The sequence below is a fragment of the Dermacentor variabilis genome, chromosome 9 (genome assembly GCF_050947875.1).
Source record: "Dermacentor variabilis isolate Ectoservices chromosome 9, ASM5094787v1, whole genome shotgun sequence".
In the NCBI taxonomy this organism is placed as follows: Eukaryota; Metazoa; Arthropoda; class Arachnida; order Ixodida; family Ixodidae; genus Dermacentor; species Dermacentor variabilis.
In genome coordinates this window covers 62252987-62276145 of record NC_134576.1, presented here as the reverse complement: position 1 = coordinate 62276145, position 23159 = coordinate 62252987, and the positions used below count along the sequence as shown (strand labels likewise).

At 43.1% G+C, this 23159-nt stretch overlaps 1 protein-coding gene across 1 annotated transcript; it reads right to left on the bottom strand.

Moving 5' to 3' along the window:
* Positions 1-1547: 1547 nt before the first annotated feature.
* LOC142558374 (uncharacterized) lies at positions 1548-22937 on the bottom strand. The gene is made up of 5 exons (XM_075670517.1): positions 22829-22937; positions 21114-21296; positions 6701-6805; positions 4105-4202; positions 1548-1622 (listed from the first exon to the last, which is right to left on the bottom strand). The coding sequence occupies exons 1-5, from the start codon at positions 22908-22910 to the stop codon at positions 1548-1550; spliced, it is 543 nt and encodes a 180-aa protein (XP_075526632.1). The 5' UTR covers positions 22911-22937.
* Between the last annotated feature and the right edge of the window lie 222 nt (positions 22938-23159).

The window sequence follows — 23159 nt, the reverse complement described above, 5'->3', positions numbered from 1 at the left end:
AAAGCCTAATAAAAGCTTGTACAAGCTTGGCATTGCAGCGTAAGAGATGTGACATTATTTTGTTGCAGAAAAAGACTATGAGGACTCTAAAAATGAGGGTGAACTGAAAGAAATTGTACGACTTTTGTTGGCGGTTTCCACTGCCACATCCTAAGGTCCATATCCTATACCCAAAATACCTGCAGTAATAGTAGTAACGAAATAACACATTGAACAAATCAGTAGTTGTTTCAGCAGTAGGCAGTGATCAATTCGGTAGATTTTCTTTAGAGCTCTGATCTCTTCAGGTAAACTTTTTGACCGAACTTGCCAATGAGAACCATCCAGTATTCAAGGCAAATTTTGTCGATAGAGTGGGAGAAGTTGGGTAGCATTATGCACTACAACAGCTTTTAAATTATTTAGTAATGGTGTCAAGTTTAGCGCCGTTGAAAAACACGTCACGTGATGAGAATTGTTTTTCTTCGCAAAAATAATGTGAAGGGAATGTGAGCAAGGTAGTAAATAGCCATATTTCTTTTCGTGAAGATTTGAGATCGTCCAGCTAAACGTCTGGAACACATGGCGTGGAATGACTCAGTGATTCGCATTAAGATACCCATAACTCGTTTATGTTGTCTTGAGTAGTTACTAATCAGAGATGAAATAACTTTATTGGCTAGGCTCTGCCTGGGGAGTGGGAGCTGCGTCCCGTAGTAGCGCCATGATGGCGGTCATGTGGGCTGCCGCAGTCACGGGAAGTTTATCAGTTATTGGAAGATTGGCGCCAGCGTGTCGCCTGCCCAAGACAGTCTCATAAAAGATAACTAGAAATAAACCTGGCGCTGTAAATTAATGAGATAGTTTGTGAGTATACGCTAGCACAATCAGGGGCTCTATAACATAAAGCTATTCTAATCTAGCAGTGAACGATTGGTCAAAAACATATCCGGACCAACACCACTTAGCTGTGAAGCGACGTCAAGGAAATCCGCGAAAGCTCCCAGTATGAGATGACCTTGACGCACTGATTATGCATGGTTAGGCCAAACGAAAGAAAAATAATTATTTACATTTCTATGCCAATTTCGTCATTAGCCCTTCGCTCTTTAAAAAAAAAAACTTTTCAGGCTGCGCTCACTTAACGTGTTTGTCAGGCGTCGCCAACAACTTGCGAGAACTCACCACGTAAAAGCATCGTGCATACAATAAAGTTACAAAAGTATGCCGAACACAACTGAAAATTTTCGAAATAGCCAGGGACTGTACCACTCAAAATGGGACAAAAGATGGCTGCCTTTCGATCGTTCTGGCACTGGCTACTCGAAGCTGCCAGTGATAATGAATTTGTGTGCGTGTAATAAAATATTTCGCGCGGCACTTTAAGGTTGACGACCCTTTCGGCACATGTACGACATCGCCCTGAAAACCATTCTTCGCGGGGGATAAGTTTATGCGGCATTTTTTATGTTCCGTTGAACGCCCGAACGATTCACTACAAGCCACCGCAATCTAAGGAAGAATTGCACCAGTCACAAGTGCCTGCACCGCCCTCCTCAATAGGTTATCTACTTCCACGGTGCTAGCTTGTACTCGGTGAAGTCCTCTGCACTTCTGAGCACGCTCCGCTTCTTATCATCGAACTGGGCAAGAAAAAACTGCCAAAATGGGCAAGCAAACAAAGGTGACCTCTTCTAAACAAGAAGAGTGCGTGATTAGGCGGTTCAAACAACGCTCGGGATTTCCGCCCGTTGCTTGCGTCGGTTAAGCAATCTTAACGCCAGGTGATTTGAATGAAATTAAGATGGAATAGCCCCCCCCCCCTCCCTTTACGTTATAGTTCCCCACATTTCTTCAACTTCGCGTGGGTTTGTCGGGAAAGCCCATTGAAACTTATAATACTGCTCCTTCTGCCGCGCGTGGACCTCAGCGACGTCCGTTTAGAGAATTTGCTTCAGCACTTGCGGATCGACAGCATGTTGATTTTAGCAGAACTAATTTGGTCATACATGGGTCTTGTGCTTCTAGTTGTCGATTAATTTACGCGGAAACACCATCTGCTATCTTCTTGGTTCACTGAGATGGTAGAAGTATCAGCGCAAAAAAGACGTTCGTCCTGCGCTCATTCTCTGAACTTAGGAATTTTTCAAGTGCCAAATGGTGTTTGCGAGAAACTGCTTTTTGTCGCACCATTTTATACTTGCACTTGTGGTTTCCGGAATAAAGCTTTAATGGCGATTAAGAGCTTGTGTTCGTTGGCTTGTTATTTTTCTTCACCTTTTTTTCGCTGTCTTGCCCAATACGTAATCACTTCAAATACCGCCCTCTCAGTCAGAATTAACGGTACTATGGGGCTGCTCACAATATTTCCTGATGGATGGATGGATGTTATGAGCGTCCCCTTCTGTACGGGTAGGTTGCGCCACCAAGCACTTGTTTTTTTATTGCCTGTTGCCCTACCTATGTTAAAACAGAAAAAAAAATGAAAGGAAAAAAGAAACTCATGATGAATTCCCGTAAACAAAGTTTCTGAACCCCTATTATGAATTTTGTTTTTGTACGCCTCCGTTGTTTGTCGTTTCCCTACTTTTCTTTCATGAATCTTCCAATTTCTTTTTATTAACCTTTATTGCGGACATGTTTACTTTCCACCTGCTCTCGTTGAACCCAACGGCTTTAAGGAGGCCAGTGATTCCTAAGTCGACCGCTGGACCAATAACTTCACATTCTAATAAAACACCCGCCATCGTGTCCCTAGCTTTACCGCAGCAAGCAAATGCTTTTTCTTCCTTCTTATATCTCGCTCTATAAGTACGTGTTCTAAGGAATACTGATCTCGCTTCTAAAAGTAGTGAGTTTCTCTTTGAGGTATTATAAAGTGCTTCTTTCCTGATTTCGCTTTTTTCTTGTAAGTAGTTACCAATGGTATGTTTCTTTTCCATGGACGCCACCCATGAGATTATCTCAGCCTCTCTTTCCCGGATGGATGGATGGATGTTATGATTGTCCCCTTGGGAACGGGGCGGTGGGCTGCGCCACCAAGCTTTTGCTAATATACTGCCTAATGTCCTACCTAAGTTAAACAATAAAAAGAGAAAGAAAAAACCATATGAACTCACAGAACCAAATTTTCTGATCCCCTATTACGAACTGTGCTTTTGTACGTCTCCGTTTTTCGTCGTTTCCCTACTTTTATTCCACCAATCCTCCAATCGCCTCTTACTAATCCCGACTGAGAACATGTTTACTTTTCCCTTTCTTGAAACATACCGCCACCTTGCGGACTTTCGCAGAACTAATACGGCGTTTGCTGCTCTGAAGTAAACTGATTATTTCTCCATGTGGTCTTCGTAAGTAAGAGTGTTTTACTAGGGAAAAAGACAAGAATTAGACATGAAAGGCATAGAAAGTAAATACATGACAAATATACAGCTTGCTACCCTGTGGTGGGGTAGGGGTGAAGAAGACGCACAGATGGAAAGGAGAAGCTGCAAGCACAAAGGGAAACGACACATACACGCGGAAGCACATAAAAGAGAACGCGGGAGTGTTAGTGCTGTTTAACAAGGCTGCTTGATCGAAGGAGCTTTAGCTTTCCTGAGGCTGAGTTTTATGAGTAAGGTGCAGTGGTGCGCGCAACACCAACTAAAACTCACTCACCGTCGTTTAGTATCAGTGTGAAGTCTTCGTCGGTGCACTTAGATGGAATGCATATGCCTATTTTGACCATCGACTGCTGAAAGACAAATTCCCTTGCCTGTTTTCGCTGTAATGTGAATGGTATAATAAGTTATCTGATACCAGCAGGGTAATGAAACTAATACATTCCTAGCTGACAACCACCTCGTGCAATCGAATGCAGTCCTCGCAACATAGGTCATCTCATATTACATGATATTGAACCTAAACTAGCTATGACATGGTGATACCAAAATTGCTGCCTCCATTCAAGTATGGAAAAGTCTTTTCTCGCAGGTAGGAGTTGATCATGAGAATCGAATTACTTGATTACAAAGTCTCAAATTACTAAATCGTCACTACTTGTATTCTGCATCTCCTCATCTTGGATTGTAAGATATCGTACAATGTGTTTATGAGATACCCGATGCGGGCACATCGGTTTACATAGACGTTGCGGCCGAATGGTTTACTGCCGCATGCGGGGTAATCGTTCGACAGGAAACCACTGGCCTCCTTCTTCCGCGGGACCATACCACTGCCACCTGAGACAACATGTGTGGCAGCACACCTTGTTTCGGGCAAGGAAGTGTAATTCGAAAACCTAGGGACGACCACACCTCATAATCATAAAATTCGAGCAAATCGCACATTGTTCTTTTTTGTTTGACAGATCAAGGCCGTCCACAGCCCGTCTCTATACTATAAACACGCCGCATGTGTAAGCCTCTCCAGGAATCTAGGAACTTGGCGGAATATGGGCTGACATCAGAAGCTTGCGTGTAATCAACATTTCGGTTAATTTATAGCAGATAACTGGCTTGTCTTGATTAAGGCAGCATGCGTGATAAGCGATCGCAATTACACATGGTTTTCTTTTTGTATTTCTACAGCGAAGCTGTGTATGGGCTAATTGATTCGTCCGTCTGTCTGTCACCTGTGGGCAGAAAACTCATCTGGCGCAAACCTATGGACATGCTCGATAGAAAAAAGGAGAGGCGCACGATTGGCTGCGCCAGTAGGGACGTCATTGATCACCATGACAGCGGAGCCCGCGTGCTGCAGCTTCTCTCGGGTTCCGAAATGGGTAGGCCACGCATCATACGTACTCCTGAGGAGCAGGCAGCTTTCGATCAGCAAGGCCGCGACCAGAACGGGGAACGAGCTCCTCTACGCTGCGCCCATACTGCTGCCTGGGCACAAGAACAGGCTCGTGCAGACGAGCGCAATCTGCGACTGCGTACCGAGGATCCGGCACGCTACGAAGCCGTTGTTTAATGAACCGTCGGGATTAACCGAGTGAGAGAAACCGGGTCCACACGTTTCAGCTTCGCTGGTTAAGCATCTGTACGTATTGCTTGCGCGGTGATTTTTCCATCGCTGCGTCCCAGCCCTGAGAAAGTGGATGTCCAACGAAACTGCTGAGAACTGCCGCTACAACTTCTGAGGGTGGTAGGAAAGGGTTTATGGCGTTAGAGTAATGGTAGTGGTGCTATTTTATAGTATTAGTAGGAATGTTAGTAATCGTAATGTTGGCAGCATGGTGCTGCCCATAGCCCTGCTGCAACAACACTGTCATAAGTTGCTAAGCTGCTTATTTTATATACAAAAGGATACTGACGTCACACCCAACGCCGTAAGCTGCCGTCGCCGCGGCAGCTTGCGCAAGATTAATCTTTAACGGGAGACGTATGTGGGGAGCGCTACGCGCTCCGCACTGCGATAATGCGCGCGTTATCATCAGTTATGTGGTTACGGTGCTTGCTTTAGCCGGTACTTTATTTATTGTTCTGTATGTCGTGTGCATCATTTCAAAGAATGTATGTACAGTTCGCTGCACTTTGCTGAGTACATGTAGCCTCTGCCTTAAAGGGGTGTGAGCCATTGCATTTTTGCTTGCTTACGGGGGTAGGAGCCATTGATGATGACAGTTTGCGATGTGCTGTACTGTATGTGTTATGAGTGATTCCAAAGAATGTACGCACTGTTCGCTTAACTTGGCTGACGGCTTGCAGCCTGTGCCTTATGGGGCTACGAGCTATTGCAATGTTTTGCTTGCTTACGGGGGAATGAGTGTCTGCTGGGGTATGAGATATTGATTATGAGGGTGTACTATCGACGGACGCCAAATATTTCCGAGATTATAGCCATATACAGCTTCGCTGTAAAATATCTACGTTAAGAGCTATCGCTTATAATCGTCGTGTTGATGCATCTCTCCGTCTTTGCGTTTAGAGATTGAGAATTGAGAAGGTTGTAAATAATACGCATTTCTAGTACGAGCCGATTATTTCTGTTCTGAACTCTACAAAAGTATGTCAAATATCCTTTGTTTTTTCTTGAGACATTCAGTAATGAGCACATATGAAAATGAAAATATGTTTCGGGTACTTTCATTTCACAGTAAAGGGCCTATTGTGAAAATCCACCGGTGAGTTAAGTTTTCGTTGGAAGTGAAAACACACTTTGTGGCGACATTTGATTCTGGTGAATTTGCGAGCTGTCTAGCCTAATGATTTTCCAAATTTCGTGGTTTGTATTGCAGGAAGCAAACAACTGCTTGCCCATAATTTTGTCAACAGTTCCACATTTTGAAGCAAAAGGATATTGGTCACTGGGTTGATATTCAATTCTCAATTCAGTATTCCATGTCAGTATTGTCGGAATGCTCGCCTCACTTTGTTTCGAAAATTATCACATTTGTGACAGTCCTAGTTAAGAAACAATTATCTGCACTATAACAGGCATGCTCATTGCCGGACGAGGCATCTGTTGTGTTCTAGATGGTGACACCGCATGGAATTTTGAGGTAGAATGTGTGCATGAACACTTGGCGAAGAAAGATGTGCTTTGCCGAAAAGACTTAGAAGCGTGAAACGTAGCGCGTGTGCTCAAGTTTGACAGGCGAAATCATATCACAGTGCTTGAAATTCAACAAAAGCACTTGTTAATATCACCATGTTTTTAACAACCTCAGGTAAATTGGGCATAGTTGCTTGGTGATACAGAAAAATGGCACAGAACTTCCTCGCAACGAAGTCACCATTGTCGTCCGTGACATTTGCTGAGAAACATTCTTCATGTGAACCTGCATCCACCAGCGATCCTCGAAGGATTCCACTCGGTAAGGATCCGAGAGAGTCAAGGACTGCATTGAGAGACACAAAAAGCAAACATATTTGCTCCAGTATAACCAGCTCCAAACACTTTTCTCAGGACTGAAGTCCCATAATAATGATTACGCAGAATGTGAGTACACTATTAAGGATACATATACATGGGCTGAAGTCGCTACCTGTTCGTTGAGTTAGTTGTAATGAATCACACGCTGATAGGCTGCTGCAAGTAGTCCATACAGTCCATATCAGGGAACTTACCGAAAGGAAAACAGTTGCGGAAAACGATTTGGGAAAATTTAATTAAATGCCGTATATGTGTCTCTTATGCAGGAAGGGAAGAAAGAGAAAGGACTTTTAAAACGCCGGAATGCTAACCGGAAGAGACTATAGTGGTTCGCTGCCCCAGAATCCAGTCGGGGTAAGGAAAAAATAGAGGAAATGAAGCACCGGCAAGTAGACACGTAGGCGAACGTCTGGGAATATGCAGAGGGAAATACAAATATATACCAAATTCAATATAAAAGCTGGGAGGTTAATGGTAAAACAATACCAAATCGCTTTTTCGATAAGTGTATCGCCGTTTAAAATGGTCATCCGGTCTATTGGGAAGCTTGTAAATGAGAAGCAACTCAAAAGTGATTCTATCTGTCACACTATGACAATGACAGTAATGGAATACTCTACCAGCACTTAGCATATGCATGTACAGTGACGAATTCGTTGAAGAAGCTAAGTCTAATGCTTTAGTGCAGCATGTCAATTTTAGTGGGGGTGTAGGAAATAAAAAAAATAATAAGAATTCAAGTCTTCGGTATTTCATTCTTAATCTATTCAAAAAAAATCTTTTCGAATATTCGTTTTAGTTTTAATATAAATGATAACAGCAGTCGCCGCAGTTTCCATTGAGAGGGAGAGCGATGCACGCCTCAACTGTCTGTTATTATTTTGTCGCAGCCGAGTCGTGGTTGTCACGTTGAGGCACCTAATACTGAGTCATAGATCGGGGCAGATAAAGTCTGCCCAGTAATTTGCAAACACGCAATAAGAATGCGTTGATATTAGGCAGCATAGATATGAATTTCTTGTCTGCGTTTAGGAAAATTAATACATCAATCGTTTAGTCCCACGATGTATGTTTGCAACCCTTTAAGACAAAGGTTGTGCTGTCATATGACAGTTATCTCCCCATCTGGTGCACAGTTGTTCCCTTCATTCCTTATTGTGAATGCAATCGTGCAATGGATAACTGCGGCACCGTTGTTTCATATATGCAACTGACTCAGTTGACCGAACATACAATTCTGAACGGCGTTACAGCCACATATCAAAGAACGTAAATCTTAAAGTTTGCCTGTATTTTATTCTGCGATGGACTTAAAACAAGCTATTACTTTGCTTAGAAATTGGGATAAATATCAACAATAGATCCGATATTTCAAGGTCGTTTCCTTCGAATATTTTATTACGATTTGATTAGAAAATCTCAGTATTAGGGCTGCCCTACCTTAAAGGTATACTAGCATAGGTGGGGGGGAGGTGTTCAAACCACAAAATGGTTTACTTAAATCAAATCAAATCAAATCAAATCAAATCAAATCAAATCAAACATGTTTATTTTGCAGGAAGAATACAAAATTTCCCTGCGGGAGGCAAAGACTAAAGGCGAGAAAGCCTGACGAGGTCTTGGCCCCCTGATGAACAAGACAGTCTACAACAGTTGACACGACTCAATATACGATTCATTAAGTACAATGCGTCTGCATCTCTACATCGGATCACATACGTATTTGTTTATACATGTATATGCAACACGCTCTACAATACATTATACATTTACAAAAGATACATTGAAATGGAATCTAACAATTTTGTTCAATTAAATTCATCTCAGAATATACAAAACATAATTTGACTACACTTATGGATCGACTATGAGGTTAGTAGTCAGGAGGAATGATCTATAATTGCGCTTGAGCTTCTTGGCTTGTAATGTAAGGTCAATATTCGATTCATGGAGGTTTAATAATTGCACTGCTTTATATTCAATGGTCTGTTTGCCATAGTTCGTGCGTACTTTTTTAGTTTTTCGGCTAGAGCTTCTGAACCCATATTTCGTGGATACAGTTCTTGGGAAGGCATCCTGTAATTTGTGTTTATGTATGTGTTGCATCAATTTTAGATTATATACTTTTTTTGCAGATAGGATTTCATGTTTGAGAAAAAGTGGTTCAGTGGCCATGTCCTTGGCATGACCTTTATATTTTTCCAGAATACGAAGCACGCGCTTCTGCAGGATTATTAACCTATCATAATTTGTTTTAGTTGTTGTTCCCCACACCAACATACCGTATAGTAGTTTCGAGTAAAATAACGTATAGTAGAGTGATTTAGTTAACCACGAAGGTAGAAGGGAAGCAATTTTACTGAGACATCCTACAGAGCGAGCCAGATCAGTTAAGAGATGTTGCACGTGTGGTGTCCATGATAGGTGTTCATGGAACCAGACTCCTAGGAATTTCTGTGTGTTTACTTGTTTGATGCGTTGGTCATTATAATAAATTATTACATTGTCGCGGATGTGCTTGTTAATAGGCCTGAACATAACAAATTTAGTTTTTTGTGTGTTTAGCTTTAGTTTATTTTTTGTTAGCCAACCTGAAAGTTTAGCGAGGTATAGATTTGCTGAAGCTTCTATTTCATGAATAGTAGATCCTGTGAAGAACAGGCTAGTGTCGTCAGCAAACATTGTAATTTCCGGTGTATATTGAACATCCGTAATATCATTGATATATAGAAGGAAAAGCACGGGACCTAATATAGATCCCTGTGGAACTCCTTTTATTACGCTTAAGTATTCGGACTCTACATTTTCTATGCCAACAAATTGATATCTTGACGATAAATAGCTTTTAAATAAGTCTAGGACAACACCACGAATTCCATAGCGGCTTAATTTCAGCAATAGGATATGATGGTCAACTGAATCGAAAGCTTTACGCAGATCAAGGAAGACACCCAAAGTAAACATCTTATTTTCAATATTTTCTATTATGTGGTTTTTTACACTTATTAGAGCCTCTTCCGTCGTTTTGTTTTTTCGAAAACCATGTTGATATGGCGATAATAGGCTGTGTTTGTCGAGATATTTCGTAAGACGGTTGTTTACGCATTTTTCATATATTTTCGAGAAGACTGGTAGCACGGATATCGGTCGATAATTTGTTAATTCAGAAGTAATGCCGCCTTTATGGATAGGAGTAACTTTCGCCACTTTAAGTTTTGTTGGGAAAGTTCCCTCCAGAAACGAAAAATTTATAAGATATGCTAATACCGGGCTAAGTATAGATGCAACAGCCTTAACTGGAGCCACTCTTACGTCATCGTAACCACTTGAAATGTTGGTCTTTAGTTCTGCTATGTATCTGCGGACTTCTTCTGGTGATACCTCGTTCAACACGAGAGAATTCACCTGGTTACCTAGTCCAATTTCATATTGCATTGTATCCTCATCGCTAACAGCCATATTCACGAAGTAATGATTAATTGCATTCGCAAGCTCCCTGCCTTCTAAAGCAATATCATTAACTTTTATTTCTTTGGGTGTATTGCATGACACCGTTCTTCCAGTTAAAGAATTAACTTGCTTCCATATTTTTGCAGGATCTGACTTTATGCGCAAGAACATTACTTCATAATAGGCTATTTTTGCTTTTCTAGTGTCACTGTTTAACCTGTTGCGAAATTGTTTGAACTCTCGCAATATTGTAATATCTCTGGTTGCTAGAAATCTGTGAAAAAGTGCGTTCTTTTGCTTGATTCTTTTTAAAAGGTCACTATTTATCCATGGCTTTCTATTTTTACCCTTTCTTGTTTTGAACTGTTGTAGCGGAAAAGCAGTGTTGTAACATTGAACGAAGATTTCTAAAAAAGTGTCATATGCTTTATCTGGATTTTCTTGCACATACACACGTGACCAGTCAGCTCGTTTAATTAATTCGCTAAACATAAGAAGAGTTTTGTCAGTAATACTTCTATATCGCGGGAGATTTGGACGTTTTTCTTTAATGAATAAGTTTTGCGCAAAAATATAAATAGGTAGGTGATCACTAAGGCCTGAGCACAATATGCCTGCGTTGTAATCGTTTTTGTTTACGCTTGTTATACAGACATCGATAGATGTGGAGCTGTTGTGAGTAACACGGGTAGGCTCTGAAATAGCATTTTCACATCCATAGGATGCTATAAGGTTTATCAGATCAAGCGCATACAAATCTTGACTCATCATATTAATGTTCACATCACCCATGATGAAGTATGGTTTTTTTATGTCATTAAAACAATGCATAAGTTGTTCTAAATGGCTTAGAAAACGGCGCTTGTATCCAGTTGGGGGTCTGTATACTACAGTAAGCAGAAACGAGTTCGTTTCTATTGCTAGACACTCTATGTCACCACTACTCATAGAAAGGCCATCAAGTACTTGAAAGGAATATTGCTGCTTCATGTATATAGCTAACCCTCCGCCTCTTCCAGCGCGATCCAATCGCACTACAGAATAATTGGGGAATTCAGGAGACATGTCAATATTACACAGCCATGTCTCTGTGAACAGTATTGCATCAGGGTCAGCATGAAGAGAACGCAAAAATATATCAAATTCTTCCTTCTTATTCTTAAGACTTCTTATATTTTGATGTATTAAGGTAAAACCAGATCTAGAACAAGCATCACTACTCATCCGTGCTGTTTTTTCCATTGACAAGGAAAAATAATTTTTGTCCATTTTGTCCTCCCTTTTTTCACTTGATGAGATCTAAGTCAGCAGTACTTGTTATGCGGATTACATCTGAAGTTTCATCTTTGCGAGCCAGAATTTTTCCTCCACTCGTCCATACATATTTCCATGTTGCGGATTTTTTTTTTGCTATGGCTGCACCAAGGAGCTGCTTGTTCTGTCGTGTCAGGTGCTCGTTAACATAGATAGCACTTGCTGTGCCCTTGTGGCCTAGGTCAGTCGAAACCACCTTCTGTTTCTTTGATTTCGCGAGTAGCGCATTACGTTTCGTGCGTGAAATAAACCGGACAACAATGTTTCGTTCATGCTTTTTTGCCGTGGATACCCTGTGGCAGATGTCAATATCACTATCACAGATTGGCTCGCCTACTAGCTCACTTATCTTTTTAACCACGACAGTTGAGTCAAGCTCAGAAAACAAATTTCTGAGATCTCTACAGTTGAGGGGTGCCTGCTTACTGACTGCAAATTATTGAGCTCGCTACGCTAGCAAGGTTGACATCTGGCCATATTGAATCCATGATGGTCTATGCTTAGCTGCACTCTACCTTTGCTCAGCAACTGGTGCCTGTGAGCAGCAGTTGCGGCTCCTCCGCAGGAGCATCATTCACAAAAGCCACGGTATCAGTCTTTCAGCCTGTGGACCCCAATAACTGTCTTTATCCCGCCTATTCGGGCATATGAATTTTCTACCTCTTTCAACAGTGAATTATCCAATGGATTACCAGTCCAAAGCAATGAGCACTTGATCCGCATTCCATATTTCATTTGCGTGGGCAGCCTTTGCGTTAGAAAATAAATAAATACATAAACAAACAAATAAAAGAATAAATTAAATCAATCATTCAGTGCGTTAGTTAGTCAGTTAAGCATTGGCGCAATCCCTCTTTTCAGATAACGCAAAATTGAGGAAGCGCGAGAGATTCTTCTACAAGTGCTAGTGCAAGCGGGCACTTTCGAATTAGCGCATTGATTAGGAATTGAGTAAACACGATCAAGAAAAAAAAGACGGGCTTTATATTTCTTTCAGCAAGTTTAATGTAGCTGCGGTCGTCATATGGTTACATCACTGAGCAGAGTGAAAGAGCAGCCATCGCCAAAAAAACGTTCACGGGAGGCGACATCATGCGTGAGTGTTAAAAAATGAAATAAGCATTACTATTTCGTGCAGTAACTCACGAAGCCGACCGGAACCTTTCGTGCATGGAAGATGTGCTAGATTATTGTTTTCTAGCTTATTCGAGGAAAATATTTATTGTTCTTTGTTTAACGTTGTTTAAATTAATCGGACGCCACGGAGACGTTCTGGAGTATTCACCTTGGGCAAGACAAAAAAGTGCTTAGTTTTGAAAATAATACGGTAGTTCACAGACGATATACCATGGTATTCTGAAAATTATGCTCTTTGTTAACAACTATGGCGAGTGTTAATTTCACGAAATGCATTCAAAATTCCTTAAAAATCGTGAAGATAACTCAATAATTTTCATTGAATAGCTTTTGCGGCGAAGTCATACTTATGAAGATGTCTCCTTGCGGGAATGGGACGAGTAGTTATGCAAATATTAGAAGTTGACTTCATTAACACAAAGGAAGTCGCAGTTGCGCCAGGAAGGTGGAATATCAATTGCGACAGCAAAGTAGTACTCACCTATACGAGGTAACGATAGTAGTTTTTTACCGGCCGTGTAAATTTGGAACTAACATAATAACTGAATTAAGAAACATGGTGTTAGCGTGCACAAGCAAACATCAACACATCACACTCGACGAGCGCCGACACTCACTGTCAAAACACTGGTGTGAGCAAGCGCGGCAGCAGCAGCGAGCGAGGTGACCTTCGTGGGGTCTATCGCTTCAACAGAAAAGTGGCGAGAACACAGTGGGCACAAAGGCACTAGCCGTCTGCATATCCCTTTCAAGTTACGGGGTCCGACTGCACGTGGCCTTGCAAAGTACGGACTAGTTGGCGGAATCGAAGCCGCCCTTCCACGCTGCCTCCCCGCGTTCCTCCATATATGGCGGGCGTGATTGAGCTCCGATTGTCAGTTCCCCTTGCGCCCACTAGCGAAATGCGCAGTTGCTGCCGAAGGACAACGCCGCCCACCTCCCTTCCTCCCATTCCCCGATGGCCTTTCGTGCGAGCGAAGACGGCGCGTTTCTTCTCCGGTTTGTCCTTCACGCGCCCCACATTGAGCAGCGGTCACCGGCTTCCATAGCGTGCTTTCACTCGCACATACAGCATACGACGCGCGACGACGGTGTTATCGCCCTTGGACTTTTTAACAAAACATCGCGGTGACGGTGCCGGCAAAATGCGCAGGGAGTTGCAATCGCTATCGCAATAAAAAGTTAAGGCATTCATCAAAATTGAAGATTTCCAACACGCCATGCGAAATTCCTAACCGCTTTCATAATAGCGACAAGTTGACACTTGCATTTTTGCAGCTTGACGAAGGCTCACCAATTTCACACGAAAAGCGAAATTCAAAAGACGAAGAATTCAACTGTGACGCCCATAGTAGGCGCACATGAGATACGTGATTGATTGTACCTCCCACATGGGAGAACATCGAGCGAGCGTTTTTATAAAATTCGCGATCTCGATCGCTCCATCCTTCCCGCATGATCTTTGGCGAACAGAGCCAGGTCTGGCGGTGTTCTCGCCGTGTGCGGTTTCACGCCCCCTTTGTTCATCGTTGTTTGAACCAGAAGTGTAGCAGGCATCATTTGCTCACGTTTCAGTGCTTTGTGAGAACTAATGCAAAATGAACTTGCAGTCACGCTGCAGAAGTGACTCGTTACCGAGGACACCTCGAGATAAGGCCTTTATCGTTTGAAGCTTGAGTTCCACTTCGTGCAGGCTGCAGTCCACCACTCCCATTCCTTCAGTACACTCCTTTGTACAGGTCGTTTGCCTCACTACCGAAAGTACGAGGTGTGGACAGGTAATAGCCTTCCTGAGCGGAATATAAGTCCGTGTGTAATTGTCTTACTATTGGTGGAATTAGAGGTAGAACACCTTGTTTCTAATTTGAAGGTCGAATGTTTAATCCTCGTCAAGTCCTCCACACTTTCATGCTTCTAGGGGCGCCTGACACTGGCAAAAACAATGCCGTGAGTGAGCGGGGCTATACTTGTCCACGTGCGACCTACTCAGCTTCAACAAGGACACTTCCTCATCAGAGCAGGGAATAGTCTCCCTAGAGCACAATACGACCACTTCACCCTTCAAGACACTAGGAATTAACCCTTGACCCTTAGTCCTCAGCAGCTACAGAGCACCTGACAAAGGCGATGGTCAGTCATGGGACGGGCCAGATGGTGCTAAGTATCTTTGAATCTGGACAGACCACCACTGGAAACTACACCTGGTAACGATTAACACGCGAACCCTCTCGAGTGAGGCTAGCCTAGCAGGCCTCTTTGAGGAATTAGATTGAAGGTAATACAACATTATGCTCCAACCTCCAGTCATGACGATGAAGAAATAGAACAGTTTTATGAAGAAGTTGAATTGGACTAATAAAGACACAAACTGAGTAAAATTTAGTCAAGGGCGAGAACAATTCAAATGTGGGAAAAAGCAGGCTGTCGAATATGTAATTGGCAACTACGGCATCTATTCTAGGAACAGAAAAGGAGAGATCGTAGAATTCCAGGAAAGTAATTGACTCTGAATAAGGAATACCTTCTTCACGAAGCGCGGTAACAGGTAGTGGACGGGGAAACACCTAACAGAGAAACAAGAAAGAAAATAGATTTCATACTCCCGGCTGATCCCAGCATAGTGAAGGGTGCACAACTGTTGGTTAGGGTAACAGGCAGTGACCCCAGGTTAGTCAGGTCCAGGATTTCTCTAAATTTAGAGAGAGAAAGTAAAAAAAAGTCAAGAAGAAACAAGCCAACCTAGACGCAGTAAGTGTAAAAGCAGACGGATTCAGGATGGTGCTCGGAGACAAATATGCTTCTTTAGAACAACAAGATGACGATAACATAGAGGTTATGAATGAAACTGTAACTATGCTGGCTTCAAAAGCAGCAAATGAAGAGGAAGGTGAGGCACCAAGACAGCGAGTAGGTAAGTGCTCCCTAGTAACAAAAGACCTAATAAATATACGACAAAGCATGCAATTGTCTATTACATATATGATCAGCACTTTCAAAGATATAGTAAGAACAGCAGGAGAGTACTATACTGACCGGTACAGTACCCAAAGCAACCACGCCACCTTTATTCAAAGTAGTGATGAACAGGGTATTGACGCTCCTTATATTAACGGCGATGAAGTTAGAGTAGCCTTAAAGGACGTGTCCCTGATAAAAGTGAAAGGAGCAAATAGAATGACAGTCGATGTGATCAAAGATGATGGCAATATTATTCTTGAATAGCCTCCAGCCCTTTATACTATTACGATATCATCGAGCGATGCTCAAGGGACGAGCCGCCGTGAGAACGATGACGAGTGGGTCTGTGCCCTTGGCGCGAGCGAATGTCGGGCAAAGAGTGACGAGGTACTCGCCATCAGGGACTGGTGGGGAAGATAAGAGTTCAATATAGGCTATTGATTTTGGCGGCAGGCGAATAAAGCCGGTGGGGCGTAGGCGGCACTGGGGTGCGTCAGAAGGTTCTGCGAGAATCGGCAACTCAAGGCTAAGGGTACTGGCATAACAGTCAATAAGAGCAGAATGCGCGGAGAGAAAATCGAGGCCGAGGACGAGGTCGCGGGGGCAATGAGCAATCACGGTGAAGAGGACAGGAGAGTGGCGGCCGGCGATGCTAACACGTGCCGTACACATGCCGATGATAGGCGCAGTACCGCCATCCGCAACGCGGACGACGCGTGCCGACGCTGGGATGAGGAGCTTGTTCAGTCGTCGTCGGAAGGCAGCACTCATAATAGAAAGATGTGCCCCTGTATCGATGAGTGCCGTGACAGGATAGCCATAAACGTCAACGTCAAGAAGGTTTTGGTTCGTGTTTAACGTAAGCAGAGCATTTGAGGGTAGTGTCGACAACGCAGCTTCACCTCCAGAAGCTGGAGTGCCTAGTTTTGCGGCTGGGCCCGGGAGGCCTGCCTCAGATGCAATGCCTCAGATCTTCAAGTGTACCAGAGAGCTGGAAGAATGACAATATTAGGCTAACCTATAAGAAGGGAGATGCTAAAGAATCGAATAATTTTGGCCCATTACTTCTCTTTCAGTATAATATAAAATATTCACTGCACATAATTTCTAACAGAACGAAGGCAACACTTCAGACAACCGAGGGAACAGGCTGGCTTCAGAAAGGGATATTGTACAATTGGTCATATATACTTCATAAGTCAGGTAATTCAAAAACCTGCAGAGTAATATTTTTCTATATATACCTCTCTATATGGCTGTTATAGATTATGAAAAGACCTCTGATTCAGTAGACGTGCCAGTTGTAAGGAAGGCATCGCGTAATAGACGAGTCTAGGAGGCATACGTGAGTATATTAGGAAATTTGTACAAACATTCCACTTGGAATGGATTCCAAGGTAAGGGAAGCGCAGCAGAGGGCGGCAGAAAGTTAGGTGGGCGGATGAGATTAAGAAGTTTGCAGGGACAACGTGGCCACAATTAATACATGACCGGGGTAGTTGGAGAAGTATGGGAGAGGCTTTTGCCCTGCAGTGGGCGTAACCAGGATGATGATGATGATGATGATGATGATGATGACGATGAAGATGATTATGTCAAACATTTCACAGCAGCCATGGTTCTCCACAAAAAGAAAGTAGAAAAGTAACTATTGGTAAATTGGTCATACGAGGAGACGCAATCTCTTCAATGCGTTTCTGCATGTGCTTAGAAGTATTCAGGCTAATAAAGTGGGAACGTTTAGGGAGAGCATTAATGGCGAATAGCTGAGCAACCTTCGGCTTGGAGATGACATTGTCATGTTCAGCAACACTGGAGATGAATTGAAACAAATGATTGAGGTCATTAACGGCGAAAGTGTAAGCGAGAGTTCGAAGAATAATATGTAGAATAGAAACATAATGTTCAACTGCCTGGCAAGGAAACAAGAATTCATGATCGCCAGTCAGCCTGTAGAGTGGGCACAGGAGTATGCTTATCCATGTTAATTACTTGCATGCGGAGCTGATCGCGCGAAGAAAATTTAGAGAAGGACAAAAGAGAGGTGAAGTGCATACGGCAGACATTACCAAATCTTGACTGGAAGCTTACAACTGCCGCTTGAATGAAAAATGTAAAATTATTGCATTCAACCGGTAATAACACATGAGATAGAAACTTGCGTTTAACAAAGAAGATCGAGAGAAAGTTAGGGACCGCAACAAGAGCGTTGGAAAGGAAAATGTTAGGCGTAACCTTAAGAGAGAGGAAGGGAACGGTGTGTATCAGACAGCAACAGCAATAACAGATATTCTAGTTGATATTACGAGAAGGAAATGGAGCTGGGCTGGCGATGTAATGCGTGCGGTGGATAACCCATGTGCCATTAGTTTTACAGAGTGAGTGCCAAAGGAAAGGAAACGCAGTCGAGGACGGCAGAAAACTAAATAGATGGCGTGATTAAATTAGGAAATTTTCAGACACAAGTTAGAATCAGCTAGCGCAAGAAATTGGAGATCACTCGGAGAGGTCTTCGTTCTGCAGTTAACATAAAATAGGTTGGTGATGAAGATAAGGACGTGATACGTTTTAGCGGTATGTGACATGCGAAGAGTTTCGTGAATGCGCTTCATATACCCCGAATTACTGTCGCAATGAGCCGACGACGCAGCACAGATGAACACATGTGGAGGGGCTTTCGGCCTCTATGTTGGTTAGGGACCCTGCAGCTTCCATAGGGATACAAACGACTTGTGAGATGCAGTATACAGGTTACACGTCCGGCGAGTTGTGGCAGTCTAGTGCGAAGCGTGAAATGAGGCAAAAGCAAAAGGGGAACTATGGAGCCATTGCTCTTCGAGCTGTTAGCGCGCCTCGAGAACCTTTTAGGGATACTTTTTTTCCCTCTGACTTCTCGTTTCTCCGCTCGATGCGTGAGCCGTCGTTCGTTCCGAAGAACGAAATATGTTTGCAGCGAAGCTGCTAATGAGGATAAGGGGACTTCCAGAACAATTTTTGTGCGGTGATGAAAGCCGTCGGTGCGCGTTTTTTTTTTAAATGTCAATGAAGGAACAACCACTGATACATACCGCATCAGAGAGCCCGACTGGCGCTGAAACGTAATTGTCAAGATTGTCAAGAGTTGTTGAATAAAAATTACATTTGGTATACTTCACTCAAACACCTTCGTTGCGCGTTTGACGGAACCGGTAATTCGCAATTTCTCTTTTGAATTTGTAAGCATTTCTTTGCCTTCCCAACTAGAAAACCCGTTCGTCCATCCGTCCGTCCAATTGGTGTGTGTGTGACGTAAAACTAATCTCCATAAAGGCATTAAAGTATAAAAGACGAAAAATTTGACAGGAAAACGTTCGCAGTAGTCATTGCACTCATAAGGATGATAAGGAGGGATGAGGGCTTACATAGTATTTATTATGATTGATATGGTTCGCCACGGGTTTATAAGGTGCTAATGAGAGATAAGGGCTTATAATGGTCAGAGCAATTCTGATAAAGTTAATAAGCGCCGATAAAGTTCGATAAGGGTAAGATCAAGTCTAATAAGGTTCATGAGGACGTATAATACTTGACAAGGGTAACCTTTATCATCCCAGATAAAGGTTGATAAGGGTTGGATCAATTTCGATAAGGTTGATACCAATCGATAAGTGTGATATCGCTCGGGCAAAGTTCAGGTAAGAATGATTATAAGCGATAAGAGTTGATAAGGGTTTATACTGGTCGAATCAAGTTTCATAACATTCATAGCAGCACCGGGCTGCGTGGAGATGATTAGGTCACACAATGCTTACGCATATTGAGATAGCTGCCAGAGGAGTTTCTGTTAGAATTTCTTAAGGTGAAATCATGACATGCCCCATTTCGCGAACAATACATGGTACGCGAACAACACGTGGTACTAAACATGGCCGACAGCGCAAAGAGTAAAAACATGTCAATAAATTCTCGCATTCACGTCAAACACCTCAGTGTTTTACACAACCCAGCATCGCGTCTTCCCTAGCTCGCGCAACACTGCTGATGGTGTGCGGGTCACTGTTGTCATCGTCTCCTATCACGCGCTAAAGATTCTTCAATACGAAGTCGGAACACTGCTCTTTGCGTATACATTTCCTGCCCAATCCGTCACCCTGGATAGGACCCACCTTCGTGGAAGGAAACAACAACAATAACACACTTGCCGTCAAATCATGAGTGTATAAAGTGAGGTCACCGTCACCATCATGTCTCAAAAGGAACGTCGTGCAAGTTTACAACGTGCGCGACGAAATGCGGACGAATACGTTTGCGAAAACATGTCGCCAAAGCTAACACAATGCTTCCGCATTCCCACACTTAAACAGTCTTTAGTGTATCTGGCGAATTCTTTAAGGTCCCGTTTAGCCGGCTTCACTTTAGAGACCAGCTAGGAGGGGTCCAAACCTGCAAACGCTTTACGGGCGTCCCTTCTCGGCGCTTTGATTGCAATTGATTTGAGCTTGGGCGTTATAGCTAGGAACTCAGTGTTCATTTTCCAGCACAACGGCGTCCTGTCAGAGTCTAATCAGCACTGACTTCGGCATTCACGGGCCCACCGGGAATTATTCCTGCTGTGCAACTAGGAGGTCTCAGCTGGTCATCGTTGATGCTCCAGGGCATCAGGGCTGGAAGGATGGTGTCAGGACCTCTATCGCGACGCCTCCCAAGGAGTATTGTTTTCTTGACGAGCATGAGTCCGATTGAGGCGGGCTGGGCCTGTTTTGAGTGAGTCGAAGTACGTGTGAGCCTGGCTGACTAGGCGTTCGGTGAATCGAAATCAAGGAGGTTTTAAACCTTCTTGGTTGGAGTCCTAATGAGACTGACTCAGTAGAAATCTCAGGAGTCTGAGTCTGAATGATCCCAAATCTATAGAAGTCTGTTGAGTCCGAGCCCTAGTGAGCACTAAGCGAAAAATATTTGTTCAGACTGCTGACGTGTGGTCCTGATGGGCGTCATCGGGGGGGCAACGTGCAAATGTTGTATTTTGCACTGTGTGACCTTGCGTATTCGCTAGTATTTTGCCAGCGAGAGCGGCGTTTCAGTAGCTATATAACATGCAGCAGCATATGCCCATGCAGTTGGAGGATGGAGGTTAAGAATTCTGACTGCATTAAAAGCGCTCCCTCGCCGCTAACTTATGCACATGCGGTAGGGAAACAGTTGATCGCCAAGCTCCTGCGGGCGATGCTCGGCGGAAGGGCAAAATTTTCGCAGACGCCCGCCCCCAAGCACAGATCTGCTGGCCCATGAGTGACTGTATGGTATCTCCCAACGTAAACCATATTCAACAGCGTCTGACGTTCAATTTCAATGACATCCTTCGCCTAAATATTTGACATCGTGCTATTGCTACATCTTATATCTTATTAGTATTTTGAAAGTAAGACCAGCCTTACGTTCAAGGCCGCCATTGTCCTGCAGAATCATGGAGTCGACGAACAGCTGCATGTGTTTGAGGCATGTAGCGTTCACCCTAAGGTTTCTCTGAAGGCTGTTGTTGATGCGCTGTAGGAGTGGTGCCCACTGCACAGCCTTCATTTTGACCAGTTCCAGCCGGCGGGTGCTGATGACCTTATCAACTGCAAGAGCATGAACGTAGTCAAAGGTTCTATAGATAGGAAGGTGCCATCACATCCTGTCTGGTTTCCTTCCTACGTCGTTTCTTGTTTGCTGTAATTTTTATGATACAGAAATTCACATTACGCTACCTTATACACGGAGGATGTATTATTGAAGATATATGCGCGCCTAGTTCCTTCACTTAGAGGCTTTCGTTAGGGAATACATTCCAATGTGTATCGCACTAAGCATAACATAGTCCTTACCTAGCTTGCCTTCAAAGTACTAATTCATACTTCTCGCCGTCCATTTAGGGCCAACTGAAGCGTGAAGCATGTCGTTTTGATTAGACGAGTCGCCCTTGTAACTTATAGAGCCTTCTGATTGGCAGCTTCCTTCAAGTGGACTGCTTTTTCCCGTTTTATAAATTAGTTCTTTTGCAACAAGAAAGTACTCAATCTGCCTTGACAAAAAGGCCGTCGAAGAATTCTATCGCTGTGTATATTTTGGTGCATCGAGCATCGCTTTCAAAATTCTCTTGACACCAGCCGACGAAATGTTGTACCGTAAGTATCGATAAGCTGTCCGTGAATATCCATTAAATTTTACGTTTCGCAAAATGTCTAGAGGGATTCTACAGTCTGAAAAAAAGAAAGACATTTACGAGGATGGCTGCCGTACCTGAAGACGTGACAGCTAACTTATCTGATGTCGTTAAGAGGGACTCTGACTTTCATGTTCGAATAACTTAAAAGTGCTGAAAGACTTTTAGGAGGCTCTCATTGACCGATTTAAATTTGTTGCGTTCAAAAATGAAGTTTAATTGTAATGACTCTGGGTAGCAGAATTTTCATTTTGACGCAAAATGTATAGCTATAGTTTTGGAAAATTCTTAAGTTTCAAGAAAAGTGAAGCGCGAAGTTTACACGTCCATTGGTTTTCATCAGAACAAGATACCCTAGTTTCGTAGATTCATCTATATGAGCATATAGAGGAGACATATTTAGTGTTTGAATTTGTAGTTTACGTGAAATTGTTGCAAATTTCTGCAATTTTTACGAGGGTCTTGCAAACTCCTACTGAGAAATCTGTGGTATACTTCAGAGCAGGATATAAAACACAATTTAGGCATCTTCAGGCTCGTTACTAGGGGCAGTTTTGAGAATTGTGATATCTCTTATTTTATTGCTGAGCTGCGGAGTTTTAGTTTTATTGGTGGAGTTTTCTAAAATCTAGCCATCTTAAAAATTTTCTGGAAATTTGACAGCCTAAGTACAGAATGTACTCGCTACATTAGATAGGTTTTGGCAGTTTTTTCATATGCAAACTAGTCGAAATTGGTGCAGTGGTTGCCGAGAAGAATGATTCACATGTTGTCATGTACATAGATGAAAGCGCCCCAGCTAAAGCTTCCTCTTTGGTTGTTGGCCTAAATTTTCTTTTGATGCGGTCTTGGTACTCTCCGCCCTACCTGCTCGCCATTCTGCTCCATTCCGCTTAGAACAATCGAAGGTGCCTATGGAAGTAATTGAAATGGGACTCCTGTACTTACATATCTCGAGGGGCTCGCATAGCTGAAAATTCAGCAAAAGACAAAGGAGCCCAGCGCTCACTCGAATCCATGCACGTGTCATTTCGTCGCAGCCAATGCCGGTGTCGGCGTTCTCTTGCAATTCGCAGTCACAAAGTAACAATACAGTCTGTGCGCTACGTTTGGGCACGCAGAGTTTCTACATGGACATGTGTACGCCTACTTCCCTTTCAAGCCTCTACGCCAGCTGTCAACCAGCCGCTGAAGCGGATCTCGATCAGTCAGTACAGATGTTGCGTGCATTGGCATCGCTAAAAGCTTCGGACGACATTCTTTTGTATTTTTTGTCTAC